This window comes from Phascolarctos cinereus, unplaced genomic scaffold, assembly GCF_003287225.1.
Source record: "Phascolarctos cinereus isolate Bilbo 61053 unplaced genomic scaffold, phaCin_HiC Scaffold_4;HRSCAF=312, whole genome shotgun sequence".
NCBI lineage: Eukaryota > Metazoa > Chordata > Mammalia > Diprotodontia > Phascolarctidae > Phascolarctos > Phascolarctos cinereus.
Genome location: NW_027555847.1, coordinates 325,223,210 through 325,241,608, shown reverse-complemented (window position 1 = coordinate 325,241,608; position 18,399 = coordinate 325,223,210). Strand labels below are relative to the sequence as shown.

Sequence of the window (18,399 nt, the reverse complement as noted above, 5' to 3'; positions counted from 1 at the left end):
GCTTTTTTTTTTTAATTTCATCTCTACTTTTCTTAATGGTGACAAAAGACAGATGTTTGTTGCCTCTGGTGACTTTTAGAGCCTTAGTTATTTCTCTGAGGAGTACATTCCTGGCTACCTAAGTACTCCTTACCAGATTATTTTTTAAAATTTTTGCTATCAGTAAGCTAAGACATGAAATACCTAAGTTTAGAATGCTGTTACTTACGTTTATCAAAAACGAGCAATAACTTTTCAAAGGATTTTAAGTGTTGTTGCACCTAGAGGATCCTATTTGCATATTGCTTCTATTCTCACCATCTGCCAGAGCACCCAGCCTCCGGTTTGCAGCGTAAGTCAGTTTTATGTTCAGGGCCTTCCAGTGTTTCTAAGAGTACTAAAGTTAGACCCCTTCCCTATTCAGTCTTTAGCAAGCCTCATGGAATTAGTGATGGGCTCTCACAACTAACTTCTGATTCTCATCTGTTGAGAAAAGTGGGGGTGGGGGCTCTCTCTGAGCCAGAAACATTGATTCAGAATATGAAGTCTGAGGTGTAATGATTTTATGATGTATCTGGTAGAAATATAGAAGAAAATAAAGCATTTTGCTTGTAATTTTCTATAAGAAATTATCACTGAAGTAATTAGCAAAAATGATTTTTGTAAAAAGGATGATGTAAGCAATTAAAAACTTGCTTTCTTGCATGTGCATTGTAAAAATGTTTCAGAATAAGAAACCTGAGCCTTAGAGTTTCCCAAACTTACCATAAGATTTGCAGATTTGAGCTATTGAATTGTCCTCAGGTCCAGAATGCAACAAATAAACTTCTCATGGAGACACTATCTCCTCCAATTTTAACGCAGCTGCATCTTTTTAATGAAAGCATTTTCAATTGTACCTTTGTATTATTAATTATGCTAATATAGTTGCATATTTCTGATTTTTAAAAATAAAGCTATATTAATAATGATGATGATGTACTAATGAGGTTACTTAGCATATTTCAAGGATAAGGAAGATATAACCCAATAGGTCATTTTCCTTAGTCCTCTGGGGTATTGATTCCTTAACTGAAATGTTGTGTTAGGGCTTATAATAGAAATGGATCTAGTTGAAAATGGGTTAGCCACATGGAATGATATGCTTTAGAGCTGGAAGGGATCTTAGCAATCTAGGCCTGAAGTTAGGAAGACTCATCTTCTTGAATTCAAATCTGGCCTCAGACATTTACTAACTGTGTGACCCTGGGCAAGTCACTTAACCCTATTTGCCTCAGTTTCCTTATCTATCAAACAAGCTGGAGAAGGAAATAGCAAACCACTTCAGTATCTTTGCTAAGAAAACTCCAAATAGGGTCACAAAGAGTTGGACATGACTGGAAAAATGACTGAATGTGAACATAGTCAAATGAAATGATTAGATGATTTTTCAGTTAAGAAACCAGTGATATCATGTGACTCACCTCAGCCCTTTACTTTGAAGGAAGGGGGATGAAAATTTCGATAGAACTTTGAAAACAAAAATACATATTTTACTTATCTGTCCCATTTTGGGGGGCAGGGAGGATTGGAACTTTGCTTTTACTCCTTTGGGAACTCTCAATGAGAAAACTTCTGCCAAAACCCAGAGACTCTTTCCATTACAGTGGTCCATTCAAGAATTGACTGAGGAGTGTAAATCCAGATCTGGAAAGGTCTGTAGAAACAGATGAGGACCATGGAGACTGTTACTTGCTCCAGGTCCCCCAAGTAGTGAGCGTCATAAGTGGTGCTTAAAACCCATGTCTCCTAATTTCAGATTCAGGGCTTTTCCCACTGTACCAGATTATAAAAAGAAGCTCATTTTTAGTTTGCACCTCCTACTTTTTTTTACAATGCCCAAAACTTTACGACATTGAATAAATATAGGAATAAAATAAAAAGTAAATATCTGCATAAAATGTTTTTTAGGATCAAAGACTGAAAGATACAACTTAAAGTTTATCAATATCACATATACACAGGGTATCTCAAAAGTCTTGGGGCAGCTTTAATCTTTAGTTGTTGTAATAGTTTTAAGCTTTATTAGCTTAAAGACTTTTGGGATACTCTATATCTTAGAAAGTAATGCAGTCTATAACCTAATATCCTGTATTATTTTCTTGGGAAAATTCAACAGAGACCGGAGAAATGATCTCTCCATCATTGCCAATTTAATTTCTGAAATATCAGTTTGCCATCATCAGTTTTTGTGTCAATAGATTAAGGTTGAAGACAATGTTGTCATATTGGCGATTGTCATCTGACCCTAGCGTTTGTGTCTGATATGATGCCAGAATGCAGGAATACAGGGCTGCTTCAATATTAGAAAAACTATGAGCATAATTGACCATATCAGTAACAAAACCAAATCATGAAGAAATCATGAAGAAAAAACCTCTGACAAAATACAATGCCCATTCTTATTAAAAAGACTAGAGAGCATAGGAATACATGGAGCTGTCCTTAAAATGATAAGTAGTATCTGTCTAAAGCCATTAGCAAGCATTATCTATAACGTGGACAAGCCAGAATCCTTGCCAATAAGATCAGGGGTGAAGCAAGGATGCCCATTATCTCCACTATTCAGAATTGTACTAGAAATGCTAGCTATAAGAAAAAGAAATTGAAGGAATTATTGCCTATTAGAATAGGTGATGAGGAAACAAAACTATCACTCTTTGCAGATGATATGCTGATATACCTAGAGAATCCAAAAGAATCAACTAATAAGCTAGTTGAAATAACAACTTTAGCAAAGTTTCAGATTATAAAATAAACCCACATAAATCATCAACCTTTCTATATATTACCAACAAAGTCCAGCAGCAAGAGATAGAAAGAGAAATTCCATTTAAAATAACTGTAGACAATATAAAATATTGAGAGTCTACCTGCCGAAACAAACCCAGGAGCTATATGAACATAATTCCAAAATATTTTTTACACAAATAAAGTCAGATCTGAACAATTAGAAAAATATTAATTGTTCTCAGGTAAGCAAAGCCCATATAATAAGAATGACAATTCTACCTAAATCAATTTACAAGTTTAATGTCAATTAAACTACCAAATCAAACTACCAAAAATTGTTTTATAGAGCTAGAAAAAAAAATAACAAAATTCTTCTAGAAGAGCCTAAGGTCAAGAATATCAAGAGAAGAAATACAAGACACTCTATGGAACATAAAACAAATATCCTTAATCATCAAAATTAAATGACTCACCTGTGGTCTTCATTATTTTCTCCCAAAGTATTTATTAAGTGCCAATTATCCAAGGTGGTATAGGAAGATCACATGGTCAGTTTTATCCCATGATTAGCAAAACCCTTCCCACATATTTGAGGGGTTTGGGGGACCTCTCTCTCAAACTTAGTTTTGGAGAGTTGCCTGGGTCACTAAGAGGGTAAATGGTTTGACCAAGCTCAACAGAACCCAGGCAACTCTCCCAGACTCTAAGGCCAGCTCCCTATTCCTCTGCTAGCTGCCTTTACGCATAGTAGGCACTTAATGGGTTGAATTTGGATTTTTCAAGTATTGAAGCATAAATGCTATGTCTTGTTATGTGGCTGAGGAATGAACAAAGGCTAACAGTAAGGAAGAACAGTTAATAAATTTATGAATTATGGCCCTGTTTATATTTCTATTAAGATATCATTTGTTAGCTTGAAATGTTATACCTTGATTCTAACTGCCATTAAAGGGGGAGGAGGTATATAATGATCTGGGCCTGTGATTTCATTCATCCTGGGAATTCCTCCAGCCAAGGCACTTTGGGAAATCATAATTTTGTGGATTTGGAGAGCTGTCTGCAGGAGTGAGAGATTAAATGATTTGCTAATGGTCATACAACTAATCTGTATCGTTGGAAACTAGACCTCAATGAGTTCAGCTCTTCAGGTCTTCTATATTTGTCAAAATCCAAGGCTCTGACTCCAAGGCTCTATCCACTGGCCATAGTGCCTGATTGCGGTCTCCCAATGTTGGTCAGGCATTGTGCTTTGGGAATGCAATATGAAAAAGAAAGACAGTCCCTGTCCCCCCAGGAGCTTGCTTTCTAATGGGGGAAGACTGAAGACAAAAGGAAGTTGGCATAATGGAATCCAGTCCAAAGGAGTGCAGCTGGTGGGAAATGAAGAGCTGGCTGGCTTGGAAGCTATTTTAAAATGAAGGCTTTGAGGAGAATTTTTTGCCTCATCCTCTAGCCCTCTATCAGAGAGGCTACTACTGGGCGCACTGATGGGGGTATGGGTACCAAAGCTGATATAATCTCACAGGTTGATGAGTTTCTTGGTACTGAGGTTTCCTGGAGCCATGATGGAGTTTAATCCAAAAGGGTGCAGCTGGTGGGAAGCTGTAACACTATAATGGCATTATCAACATTAAATTGATTGAGCCTTCATCTTAGCTGGTAGAAATTTTAAGAGTGTGAAATTCATTCATACTTAGTCATTTCAGACGCATCATTTCCTGGCATGATGAATAGAGAAGACCTGCTTATTAGCTGTGTGACCTTGGCAAATCACTTCACCTCAAACTGTGTTTGAGTTTCCTCATCTGTAAAATGGGGACAATTATAGCACCTACCTCCCAGGGTTGTTGTGAGGGTAAAACAAGATAATATTTGCTAAGTGCCTAGCAGACCTTAAAACACTAGGTAAATGTTTACTATTATTGTTATTATCAGTTTAAACAAATGATTGCATTGAATAGGGAAGTTTGAATGGAGGCCTAATTCATGTATTTGTTCATAATTCTTCCCTTTTATGATGACCCTTACTAGTTCTTTCTCTGAGAACCTATACATGAAACACAGGCCTTGAGTATATGTATTTTAGAGGAAATGAGTAATGGTGAGTCTATGATTTATATAATTGAATGAGATCAGGGAGAATAGTTGAGACAATTCCATGACCTCACTGGGTTAAAGGAAGCTATTTCCTCCTTTGGCTGGTGTAGGAAGCCTTTCATGAAAGACTTGGAATGGAGGAAATTGCTTAAATAATAATACAAGCTGACATTTATGTAGTGGTTTAAAGTTTCCAAAGAGTACTTTACCCATATTATCTTACTTGATCCTTTCAACAACTTTATGAGGTAGGAGCTGTTATTGTGCCCATTTTCTGGATGAAGAAACAGGGAGAGAGAGGTTAAATGAGTTGCCCGTTGTCACACAACTACTTAGTGTCCATAACAGGATTTGAGGTTAGGTATTTCTGACTCTATGTCCAAAAGTCTATCCATTGTATCGTCTAGCTGCCTATTACCTAAGTAATACCCGAGAAAGGTCTATATGAAACAAGCATAATATTCAAGTATAACATATGAGTGTACAAAGGATTGGTGATATCCTCAGGTAAAGGAACTGTAGATCTGGATCCTTCTTCCATCCAAGCAGATCAAACTCATTCTGTCACTTGGTGACCAGGTCCCAGGGAGTGAGTTACCTGAGGCAAATGGACAAGTGACTTGCTCAGGGTAGAGCCAGTAGGGTGGGATTTGAACCCAGTTCTTACCAGCCAACCATCTATCACTATACCCTGTTGCATCTATATCTAATGATGTCTCTTAGTTAAATGTAGACATTTGAAGAGGCTATATGAATGCCAAACAAGTCATTTAAATATTCTCTCTTTTATTGGGACTTAACTGATTTCTGAACAGAATTTGCCCTTTTTCTAGGTAAAAGGGATATTAGGTTAAGGAACTGAAATGGGTCCAACTAAGTTAAGATAGAAAAATAAAATCTGTGCCTTGGGATATATTCTTTTTTTTTTTTTAAAGCTTTTCAGTGAAGTCCAGGAATCTGTCTACTTTCTAGGATGACTAGGATTTCTCACATTTCATAACATTATTGTTACATTCTAGGAATATCTCTTTTTGATAGCTCTTTCACCTTGACCTTACAAATGTCAAGCAATAATTTTAAACAAAGAGCTAAATGAACCCCCTATTCATTGTTGAGCAGGTCATTTACTTTCCAGGGGAGAAAACAGACAACGAAAAATCTGCTTTCTTTATCATTCTTGACATTCACCAATCTTTCCTTGGGATCACCTTGAGATGTGACATCAATCCAAAGCAATAAGGAAGGGTCAATGAAAAGCTAAGACATTCTCAAGAATCCATTATAACATGCCTCAAAGGAATTCTTATCAATGTTGAAGCATTTCAAAGTGTATACAAATTCCAAAGTAAACTGCTTCATGAAACTGAAACACTAGGTATCTAAGTCTTCTAACATGGAATTGACCGAGTTATTAGGTCTCTCTTTGACCCTCTACCACCCTATCAGTCATTTCTCTAAAATTGTTAGGTTCACATGTATTACTATGTTACTATAAAACCCTGTTAAGGCTCTAAACCATTCGTCTTGTTATAAATAGTACAGTCAAGCTTTTAAAGTATAAAGGCTTAGGTGAATTATTCTTATTACTAAAAACTCATATATACATATCTTAAATGACATTATCTTTTTCCCCAATTATGTTAAATTTTTTTTAACATTTTTAAAAAAAGTTTTGAGTTCCAAATTCTATCCTTTTTTCCCCTTCCTACTCTCCGCCCCCTCCCCCAGGTGGCAAGCAAAATGTTCAATCATGCAAAACATTTACATAAGAACACATATATACATATTTAAATATATGTGTATATGCACACATATACATATAGGTGTGTATATGTGTACATATATATGTGTGTGTGTATATATGTGTGTGTATATATATATATGTATATATGAAATATGAATTAGATCATAGATTTAGAACTGGAAGTTCCTTAGAGGCCACCAAGTCCCACACCCTCATGAGGAAACCAAGACACAGGGAGATTAAGCGATTTGCCTGCAGTCATACAATATCTGAGATTATAATTGACCGTGTCTCTTCCTGATTCCAAGTCCAGTGCTCTATCCGTTAAACTATGTAACCTCTAAGTTCATGGATTGACTTAACATAGATTGCTAGTATTTTTGGTGGATCCTAAATAGAGAATTTATCGAAGACAGCATGGTACCATGCATAGAATATTGGAATTAGAATGTGGAGGACCTGAGTTAGAAACTCATTTCAGATCACTTTAATGAGACCTTGGTTCTCTTAATTTCTCTAAGCCTCAGTTTTCCCATGTGTAAAATGGAGATAATAATAGCACCTGCTTCACAGAATTATTATGGAGATCATGTGAGATAATGCATATGAAGACTTTAAAGCCTATATAAGTAAGTATGAGTTATTTCAAGTAGAATGATAAGCTTCTTAAGGGCAGGGACTTTAAAAAAATTCCCCTTTGTATGTCTTTTGCCTGGCACAGTCCCTGGTGCATAATAAGTCCTTAATACATACTTACTGAATTGAATGGAAAGACATAGGCAGAAATCACATAGAATGAGGTCAGAATCGGTGGATTAGGCAGCATGTTAACTATGTGACTTTGGGAAAATTACTTCACTTTTGAACCTTAGTTGTCTCACCTGTAAAATAAGGAGAATAAAATTTGGATTACCTGTCAACAAGGGTTATTTTGGGAAAAGTGCTTTCTAAACTATGAAGCATTATACAAATGTGCTTTAGTGGTGTGTATTATTATTATTACTGAAAAAATGGAATGGTATAACTGATAGAGGAGTACTCATATCAGTGAAATAAAAGATTCATCAAATTATTGAAATGTGTAGGAAGGAGGTGCAGCAGAAAGAGTGCCAGGCCTGGAATCAGGAAGACCTGAGTTCAAATCCAGCCCCAGACACTTGCTAGCTTGTATGACCCTGGGCAAGTTACTTAACCCTCTTTGCCTCAGTTTCCTTATCTGTAAAATGAGCTGGGAAAGGAAGTGGAAAACCACTCCAGTAGCCTTTCCAAGAAAACACCAACTGGGGCCATGAAGGGTAGGACACGATTGAAATGACTGAATGACAGAATTTTGCAATATGAAAAGGTTGACCTCCTATTAATACCCTGAGATAGTTTCTACAAATAATACCTTCATGTCAGAGGTGAGTAAACTGAGGCTTAGGGAGATCATGATATCATAGTTTAAGAATTGGAAGGGGCCTCAAAGGCCATTGAGTCCAACCTTCTCATTTTACAGACAAGGAAACTGAGGCCCAAGGAGGTTATATGACATGTCCAAGATCTTGCAGGTAATAAGCACCAGGAGTAAGATTTGAATTCAGCTCCTCTGACTCCATTGCCAGTGTAGGCATTTTCTTCTGTACCACACTGCTTTAGGTTAAATGACCTGCCCAAGATCACGTGGCTAGTAAATAATAAAATTAAATCTAGCATATCCATTTCCCCTTACCACACTATCAGCCATTTCTCTGAAAGTGTTAGCCTTACAGATATTACTTAGCTACTGTAGAATCCTGTAAAGGCTCTGAGACATTAATTAATATCCTTTCAGTCTTTTAATAAATAGTACATTCAAGCTTTTAAAATACATGAGTTTAAATGGATTATTCTTACTATTAACTCACTATGTATATGTATTTATATATATGTGTGTGTGTGTATATATATATATATACACACACACATATGTATGTATATATATGTATATGCCTTGTGTAATAGGATCATAGCTTTAGAACTGGAGGAATCTTTAGAGGCCACCAAGTCCCAAACCTTAATTTTGCAGATGAGGAAACTGAGGCAGAGAGTGTACTTCCCACTAAATATATAAATTTTTAAAATCTAACATTTCTGTTTATAAATCCCAGAACAATATGATTCCCCAAAGAACACCATGTGTTCAACCAACACAAATCAATTGGGCTCTTTTGGCTTTCATGATTCCAAAGTAACTGTCATTAATGGGAGAGAAAAACAGAAAGGCACATTCTCGTAACGACATATCTTTGTTTCATCATCATCATCATCATTACCATCTTCATCCCTCTCGTTTACATAGCACTTCAAGTTTATAAAGCATTTTCCTCACAGTAGGTCCTTGGGTGAGTAGTGTGAGTATTATTATCCCTGTTTTACAGGTGAGGAAACTGAGAATCAGAAAGGATAAAATGACTTGTCCAGAGTCACAACTGGCAAGTGTTATAACTGGGCTCTAAGATGTAAATGTGTAAGCTACTTAGAGTGTTTCACTCTGAGTAGGTAAAGCAGGATCATTGAAATTAACCGGTAATTCAGAACCTGACTTTTAGCCAGTAGGTTCAATCTTATCCATTAAACCTTTAACTTGAACTACTTAAGTATCTTCCCGTCTCAAACCCCTTCCCCTGCCTTTCTGCTGCCTATTTGAGGCATCATTGAGGAGTGCGATGTTCAAAAGGCAAACATCGAAGAAGAGAAAGAGGAGGAACATAGAGCCTAGGTAGTAAAAGACTCAGTTTCTTGTATAAAATGACTTCTCTTAATTCTTAGTGCCACTCTCTGTCCAAGTTTGTTAATGTATCTATCCACAAACCTGCTCTGATGACTTCAGAGTTTTCCCAGAACCATCTCTGAAAGCCAGGCTGAGGGGGCAAAGGATTTCCTGAGCTAATTAGATGCCAGCCAGCTGCCCACTGTAACAGAGCTATTTAATGGAAAGTTTAATTAATACTGCCCTTGATTGTTTTTTAGAAAGATTGCTGCCCAGGTCTCTGAGCAAAAGGAAGGTTTGAAAACCTTGCCTCTTTCTGACATCTGGTGAGACTGGGCGTGACTCATTCCTGTTAGATGACTGAATCTCTTCCCTTCTCAGCCCCTCTCGGGAGGAGGCGCCTGCAGAACAGTCCTGGTACCCAGGTGTGTTTTCTGCTGACTGTCACCTTCCAAAGGCTCCCTGAGTTGGAGTCTGCTGAGCAAGGTCCTGGTTTTTTTTTTTCCTTTTTCCCCCTAAACAACACCCTCCAATTACAATGAATCTCCTGCAAAGGAGTGTTAAGTCAACCTGATGCTAGCTATCTAGTGCTAAAGGCTTGAAAGCCATTTAAGAAGATCATCAAGTCAAAATTGGGGCTCATTTTTGTGGTCCACCAGGAGCTTCAAATGGCAGTTATTAATCCTCAGGCTCCCTCCTTGCTAATAGAAAACCAGTACATCAGAACCTTATGTTCTTTGGGGAGACAGCTATTAAAAATGCATTAATAACCTATAGTGGGTGCAGCATATGCCTTTGCAAAAGGTTTGTAGTTTGCCTCTCTGTGGTGAAGACGCGGGACTGCTCCAACCTAATTACAAAACAATCAAACAGTTTAATTAATCTGGATATAGCTTTCTTAACAATAACTGCCTCCAAAATGAGGCACCCTGTGTATTGCCATTAGGTGAAGGATTGTTTCGATGTGCTGATTACCGATGTTCCTATGTTACTTTTCCCTGGGGATCATGGTGTTAATTACCTACCTAAGGCAGGACCACCGGTCAGGTTTACTTTATGAGGTCACAAATATCAGCAGTGATCTCAGCAGTGTCTAAAATATCCTAGCCCTCAAAACATCCAAGAGCCAACAAATCCCTAGGAACAGTAGGATTTGAGCAATAAGCAAGTGCAGCACATATGGGCAGAGAATGAACTGGCACCAGTCTTCATTTGAGAGTCTCTCAGGTACTGCTTTACAGATGGGTGGGTGAATTTGGAGAGCAGGGCTGTGAGGAATGAAGGTCACATATAGGACTCTGGTTACAATCCATCTTACTTTCCTGCTTGACTCCCATGTTCCATGGGCAGCACAGACACTTACCACAAGCCCCATTTCCTCATGAGTTAAGATTTTTTTCCAGTTTCTAGTTTCAGTTTTATTTAACTTGGAAACCTTTTGTGCCCTTAATCACCAAATAGCATTCCAGGTTACCAGCTTTTCTGAGACTGAGAATAGCTCACGAGCACGTAGCATTTTGTGGTTTACAAATTGAGCTCTGCGTAACATTTTTGAGAGATAAGTAGTTATTATGCCCCCTTAAAAGATAGGAAAATGGATTCTCTCCTCTCTTTCATCCATTCTTATTCATTAATATTCCAAAGTTTCTCCTTTATTCTGAAGTCCCCAGATTCACCCCTGTCTCCTCATAGCAAAAGACCTTGCCTTCTATTTAAGAATGTTAAAGCAATCCATGATGAACTCCTTCACACTTCAGAACATCATCTTCTCTCCACTCATCCTCTCCTCTTTGGCTTCAATCTCAGAAGATGATAAACTACTCCTTTCCCTTGTGCCCTCCAAGTTATCCCCTCCCATTTCCCCTAGGAGTTTGCACCATTGACCATTCACATCCTATTCCTCTTGCATACTCACACCTGTCTTCTCTGCGTCAGGAAAAATCTGGTATAATGTAATCTTCTTGAGGGTAGAGTCTATTTCATTTTTTTCTTGATAAATATAGTGCTTGGCACAAAATAGGAGCTTAATAAACACTTGTTTAATTGAATCCCCCAAATCTAAAACCCTTTCTCTGATCATTCTGTCCTGTTTACCTTTCTTCCCCACTCATCTACATATTCCTTTACCCATGGCAATCTGGATTTCTGACCCCACTACCCTACTGCAGCTATTCCCTCCCAGGTTTCCAGATACTTTCCCAGTTGTTTAAACTGATCTTCTTTTTTTCAGATCTCAGGCTCCTTATCCTTTTTTTCCACTTTTGGATACTTTTCTCTCCTCCCTTGATTTCTGTGACCTTGCTTTCTTTCTTAATCTTCACTGGTTCATTATACTCTGCCAACTTTTCCTAAGTGTATTTCTCCTTCGCCATTCTCTTTTATGCTCTATTTTCTCTCCCTCTCCCCTCTCCCCTTTTCCCTCTCCTTTCTCTCCTTTCTCCTCTCTCTCCTTCTCTCTCTTTCTCCTTTAGTGAAGTAATCTCATCTACTACTGTGGTTTCACTTATCATCTCTTTGCATTTGGCTCCTAAATCTGTAGATCAACCAGTCTCTTCCTAAGTCTCCAGTTCTAAATCTTCAAGAGCTTACTGCCTGTCAACACTGGAATGCCCTTACTGGTATTTCAAGCATCACATGTTAAAATGGAACTCCTCATTTTCCCCCTTAACCTGCCTGTTCTTCCTCATTTTTCCTTTTTCTGTTGTTGACACACCAGTAGAGGCTAGATTCTGAAAAGGGAGCCTCCCCCTTATCTTGAACCAGAACCAGGTCTTCACACTACTTTCTAGCCATCTCTATGCCATAACACACTCTCCATTTTTCAGACCCCTTTATGTGTTGTCTTTTTTCATTGGATTGTAAACTCCTCAAGGGCAGGAACTTTCTTGTTTGCTTTTATTCATATCTCCAGCACCTAGCACAGTGCCTTGTACATAGTAAGTGCTTAATAAATGCTCTTTCTTTCTTTATCTTTTCAGTTGTTCAGACTTGAAACCTTAGAATTACCTTTGACCCTTCCCTCTCTCATACTCCACATCCATTCAGTTGCCAAGAGCTGTTTCTCATTTCTACTTCCCCAGTATCTTTCTTTCTTTCTTTCTTTCTTTCTTTCTTTCTTTCTTTCTTTCTTTCTTTCTTTCTTTCTTTCTTTCTTTCTTTCTTTCTTTCTTTCTTTCTTTCTTTCTTTCATTTATTTTTAGGCAATTGGGGTTAAGTGACTTGCCCAAGCTCACACAGCTAGTAAGTGTCAAGTGTTTGGTCAGAGGTCGGATTTGAACTCAGGTCCTCCTGACTTCAGGGTTGATGAGCCACCTAGCTGCCCCCCAACAGTATCTCTTGTAGCGCCTCCGTCTCTCCATTCACCCTAGATCAGACTGTCATCACCACTCACCTGACAATCATAAGACCTTTGAACTTCCACTTTCTCCCTTCTTCAGTCCACTCTTCATACAGTTGCCAAAGTAAAATTCTCAAAACCTAGGATTGACCCTTGCTCAAAAACATTTTATGCGAGTAGGCACATGGGTACTTAATAAATGCTTGTTGATTGACATTTTAAAATTCCTTACTCCCTACTGTATAAAATGCACACTCCTTAAGCTACCCTTTACGGTCCTTTGTAGTCTGTCTCTAACCTAAATTTCCAACCGTTTTACACATTGGACATCTCAGTCAGACACGACTAACTGGCTGTTCCACAATCCTGTCTTGCATTCCCTTCTCTCCGTGCATTCACCCAGGTCATCCCCTGTGAATGGAAACATGTTTCCTTTTTATCCCAGCCTGTTTAAATTATTCTATTTGTGGCCTTACTCAGGTACCACTTCCTCTCTGAAGCCTTCTCTGATTTCCACTAACTGAAAGTGATCTCTCCTCTCACAAATTGCCCTAGATTACTTTGTCAGGCTATGTCTCACCCTGTAGCATTCTACACTTTATATTGCACTGATTGGTGGATGCGTCCCATTGCCCCTAGCAAGGCCCTTGGTGGCCGATGCTGTATTGATCGTCATTGCTTTCCTCCTACCACCTTGTACTTAGTGCCCATTGAACGCATGTTTGTTGAATGAATGAAAGTTGTTGGATGAATTATTCTCAAATCTGTCCCATGTTTTCCATTCTCCTGCTGTCAGCCTCACTCCAAATGTTCTTTTTGCAACAGTCCATCCCATGTATCAAAGCCAGATTAATTTTTTTTTCCCTTGGCTAGGCAGTGGGGTTAGGTGACTTGCCCAGGGTCACACAGCTAGTAAGTGTCAAGTGACTGAGGCCGGATTTGAACTCAGGTCCTCTTGACTCCATTGACTCTGTCCCCTGCGCCACCTAGGTGCCCCCAGATTAATCTTGTAAAATAGCTAGGAGGTGCCATGCATAGAGTGCTGGGCCTGGAATCAGAAAACATGGGTTCAAATCCAGCCTCAGACACTACTTGCTGGGTGACCTTGGGCAAATCAGTTCCCTTCTGTCTGCACAGTTTTCCCAAATGTAAAATGGGGATAATAATAGCATTTGTCTCCCAGGATTGTTGTGAGGCTCATATGAGATGATATTTGTAAAGAACTTGATATAATGCCTGGGTAGTTAGGATAGAGTACTGGGCCTGGAGTTAGGAAGACTCATCTTCCTGAGTTCAAATCTGATCTCAGACACTTACTAGCTGTTTGACCCTGGGCAAGTCACTTCACTCTGCCTCAATTTCCTCATCTGTCAGATGAGCTGGAGAAGGAAATGGCCAACCACTGCAGTATCTTTGCCAAGAAAACCCCAAATGCAGTCATGAAGAGTCGGACACAACTGAAAAACGACTGAACAACAACAGTGCCTAGCACATAGCAGACTCTTGACAAATGCTTGGTTCCTTCCTTCCTGAAACAAGGACTTTATTATATTACTTTCCTGTTCAAAAACTTAGATTGTCTTTCATTGTCTGAAGGATAAAGAGTCAAACTCCTATATAGGGCATTCAGTGCCTCCCATAATTTTGTCCAGCACTACCAATTTGACTGTTTGATTAGCTCAGTGCCTCTAATGGTAGTTACAACTCTCGGGGGTTAGTGGCACTAGGAGCGCACTTAGGAAGCAGGATTCCGAAAGGCAGTACTGTGATAAATCTGAATGATTGTTGCATTGCTTTCAATTCTGCTCCATGCTGGGCAGGGCAGGGCAGGGCAGGGGTCAGTGACAATATTAGGATGACCTGGCCCAATGCATAGCACCTCACCAACCACACGGAGGAGACTGAACATTCACAGAGTGCTACAATCCTCCCATGCCTCCTAGCATCTCAGTCCCTTTCTCTGCACTCACTCTTCTTCCACTTCTCCCTATACCAGAGAACACCCTTTCTGATCATCCACTTTACACCGCCAAAAGTAACAGGTTCCTTTTTTCCTCCAAATCACTCATCAAAGGACCTCCTTGTTCTTGCACCTCTAAATGCTCTTGCAAAAAATGCAAGACATATTCCTTGTTAGCTGTTCCTACAGAAGCTAGAGCTGTAGAGGGAACTTCCCACAGGGGAGGATGGCTCACCTGGGCTGCCTCCCAGACCTGCAGCATCCTCCTCTCTCATCACTTACCTCTAGAGTCATGGTAAGATCAGAATAAGTTCCACCTTTGCCGTTTGTTACTTGTGACACCTTGGGCAAGTATCTCTCTGACCTCAACTTTGCTCATCTATAAATTGGGAGCTAATACATGCGTTTGTCTTAGCTCTCACCATTCTCATGAGATCATATGAGATACAGAGTGGAGCAAGGTGCTGTACAAATGTGAGGTGATGAGTGATGCTTCTTGCTGTTCTTACTAGGAGAAACTCTTCTCCTTGGGCCAATCTGATCTCATTGTCTCCTTATGCCACACGCTCACTCCCAAGTGTTCCAGGATTTTGTTGGTTTGTTCTCTTTGCCCAGGATACTTTTTCTTCCTGCTCTCTGTGTATCCTAATTCTGCCTACCCTTTGCAGGGCAGTTCAGAGCTCATTACCTCTTACCATTACAATGAATAGCCTCCTAATTGGACTCCCTGCTTCCAGTCTCTTCCTTTCTCCAATTCTTCATCTACAAAGCTGCCATATTAATCTTCCAAAGGCTGACCACGTCATTCCCTTTCTCAAAAGCTTTTACTGGCTCCCTGTGGCTTCAAGGATAAAATATGAAACTTCTTAGCCTGGCGTTTAAAACTCTCCGTGAGCTGGTCCCCATCTTTCTTTCCAAACTTATTTCAAAATTCTCTTTTTCATGCATTCCACATTCCATATGTGAATGTGAACAACCTGCTTTTTTCCCCCCATTAAATGCCCCATCTCCTGCCTTTATATATTGGCACATGTTGTCTTCCATTCTTGGATGGTGTTCTTTCCTCTTGTCTACCTCTCAAAATCTTTATTTTCCTTTGGTGTTCAGCTCAGGTGTCGTTTCTTCCTTGGAGCCTGGTATGCTGTGCCTCCCTCCTCGCCCCTCCAGTTGTCAATATTCTTTCTTTCCTCAAATCATTTTGCATTAAATTATCTGTATTCGCATTGCATCCACTCCCATGCCCAGGAGAATGCAAGTTCCTTGAGGGCAGGTATTATTTTATTTTCATTTTCTGTCCTAGAATTAAGCTCTAGAGTTGGAAGGAACCCTAGAGGTAATCTAGGCCAACCCCCTAAATTTTCAGATGCGAAAATGAGATCCAGAGAGCTTTAAATGACCTGCCCAAAGTCACAGAGGTAATGAATGGGCGAGGTAGGAGTTGATTCTTTCTATTTGAATATGCTGCCTCTGATTTCTTAATAAATATTAGATTAATTGTATCCTAAGGGTCCAATTCAAGGAGAAAGGACCTTCACCAGTTGCTCTACTTCAGTTTTCCTACCTTGCATAAAATGCATTGTCTCTCTTTCTCATTTTGGCCCATACCACTTACTACTCAGCAAGACCACATTGGCTGTCTGTCTGTCTGTCTGTCTGTCTGTCTTGTCTATGATAAACTATGGGAGATCACAAGTGTCTAATGCTTTTACATTTCCTAGCAGGTGCTCATTAAAAATTGTTGAAGAAATGTATGCAAGAAAAAAATGCTGTTTTTGTTTTCTTTAGGGGGATGTAAGATAATTTGATTTCTTAGAAATGTCAAGAATATTAAAAGAGGATCATACCATGTCAGGCAGGTACCAGGAAGAAGTTTTAAGTATTACAGGATTAAATGGTATTACAGGATGAATGAATATATGAACAAATAAATGAAAAGGGTTTTTATTAAATGCTTACTATGTTCCAGGTACTACTGTCTTTTAGTCCTGGGGGATACTAATGCAGAAAGCAAGACAGCCCTTTGCCTCAAAGAGTTTTTACATTTTTCTAGGGGAAGACAGAGGGAAGTTGTGACTAGGGAGGGATGTTTTGGTCTAGGAAATCAAATGGCTGGTGCATGAAGTCATAGGACAGGAATACAAATTATCTGTAAAGAAAGCATGCATTTAAATGTAAGAAAAAATAAATTAATTTTTAAAAGAAGGTATGCATTGCCTAGAGTAAGTAGAAAATAAATTGTAAAAGGGAATGAGAATTATGCCAAGATTAAGAAAACATGGATGAAGGTGTGAACCTTTTATCATAATGGTGGAGTAAACAGAAAAGGAAGTATGCATTAATTTGATTAGAATTTAGAAATAATATTTTTTAAAAAGGCAAAAAGACCAGAGTTGAGAAGGTTATAAATAGTTAAGATGGAAAAGGACTGACAGCTTAAATGAGCATTTAGAGCATGATTTAATTAGCCTGACTCATGATACAACTAAAGTGAATGTATTCCTTTCAGTATCTTCATAAGGTAGTAGGCCATCAGCTGAGATACATATGTGAAATGAGGTTCTCAGGACCACGCACTCATCAAATTCAGGAATAAAAAAGAAGTAAGAATTCTGGGTTTATTTCCTTAACCTTCCTTTCCACAGTGCCTCTTACATATTCAGGTAGTCCTCTTGACCCTTTTCTGGTGACTGTGAATATACAACCCCAGGTCTACTGTCCTCTTTTCAAAGCAGATAATATTTCGAATTCGCGGCCAGGTTTTATATGTGCTGATATTTAGATTTTAATTAGCACAAGCTTAGTGACTATTTTCAGAATGGCTCAGCTTCTAGCCATTAAATGAATTGTGGTTTCTCATAATTTTTTTTTTGTTCGGTCTGTGTAGAGCGTGAATAAATTGTGCAGTCCCCCAAATAAAGACCAACCTCTCTACCAAGATGCCTGGTCTTAGATTTTTCCCTTCAGGGAACCAAAATTCCTGCCACCTTGAAATTATTGACACCCCTCGAGGAATATGAAGAGCGATGTAAAAGCTAAGGGAAGGGGGAGAGAGTTGAAAGAGCTTAATTTAGCTCTGCAGATAAATGGACAAAAAAGAGTCAGGGGGTACTGGGCAGCAAAAGCTGAATCCTCGTCTCCAGGGGCCCACTGCACAACAGATGCAGGGACGTGATAAATTTCACTGCAGCAGGGAAATGTATCTTGATTCTCTACCCAGAAAGAAATGGGTTTCTCAGCGCTTCCCAGTTAAATAGCTTTGATTGTGTTGTCTGTCATAAAGTTAACGGCATCTGTTGAAGACATCACTATAAAATTTGCAACCTTCAGTTAATTGAAAAATTTTTGTAGAATTGTAGCAAGTCTGCAAGTCCTCAAGGTAGCCCTAAATGCGTCTCCCCTAATGTGTTAGTCTATTCTTTCTGCAGATGGATAGTAATTTTTACCCCTTTACAACCAGACACTAGCTTCAAACTGAATTCCTTATACTTAATTAGAGTTATAAATTTCATTAAGGAACCAGTAGTGTGGCAAATGGTTGGCTGTTAATAGCGAGACATTTTTAATTCGGGTACTTTTGCTTATTTCAGAAAAAAAAAAGATCAGATCTGTTTCAAGTCTTTTTTTTCCCTCTTTCTTTTGTCTTTTAAAAAAAATTAACTGATTCCATTTCCATCATGTCCTCAGATGGTTCAACCATTCTAATTAAATATGCAGAGAAAGACAGGGCCAAGCTGGAGTACCTCCGAACTTCCTCTCACCAGCTGCCTGCCAAGCTTTGT

The 18,399-nt window shown here is 38.8% G+C and overlaps 1 protein-coding gene across 7 annotated transcripts in view; it reads left to right on the top strand.

Annotated features, from left to right (window-relative positions):
- The window catches only part of MAST4 (microtubule associated serine/threonine kinase family member 4), a 781,800-nt gene that overhangs the window by 666,412 nt on the left and 96,989 nt on the right, over positions 1-18,399 (top strand). The window contains exon 1 of one of the 7 annotated variants that reach the window (XM_021007215.2): positions 10,460-10,550. The exons of the other annotated variants lie outside the window; for them this stretch is intronic. Within the exon in view, the coding sequence (XP_020862874.1) occupies positions 10,514-10,550 (37 nt within the window). The 5' untranslated portion in view covers positions 10,460-10,513. Of the gene's footprint in view, positions 1-10,459; positions 10,551-18,399 lie in introns of those variants that run through there. 7 annotated transcript variants of the gene reach the window in all.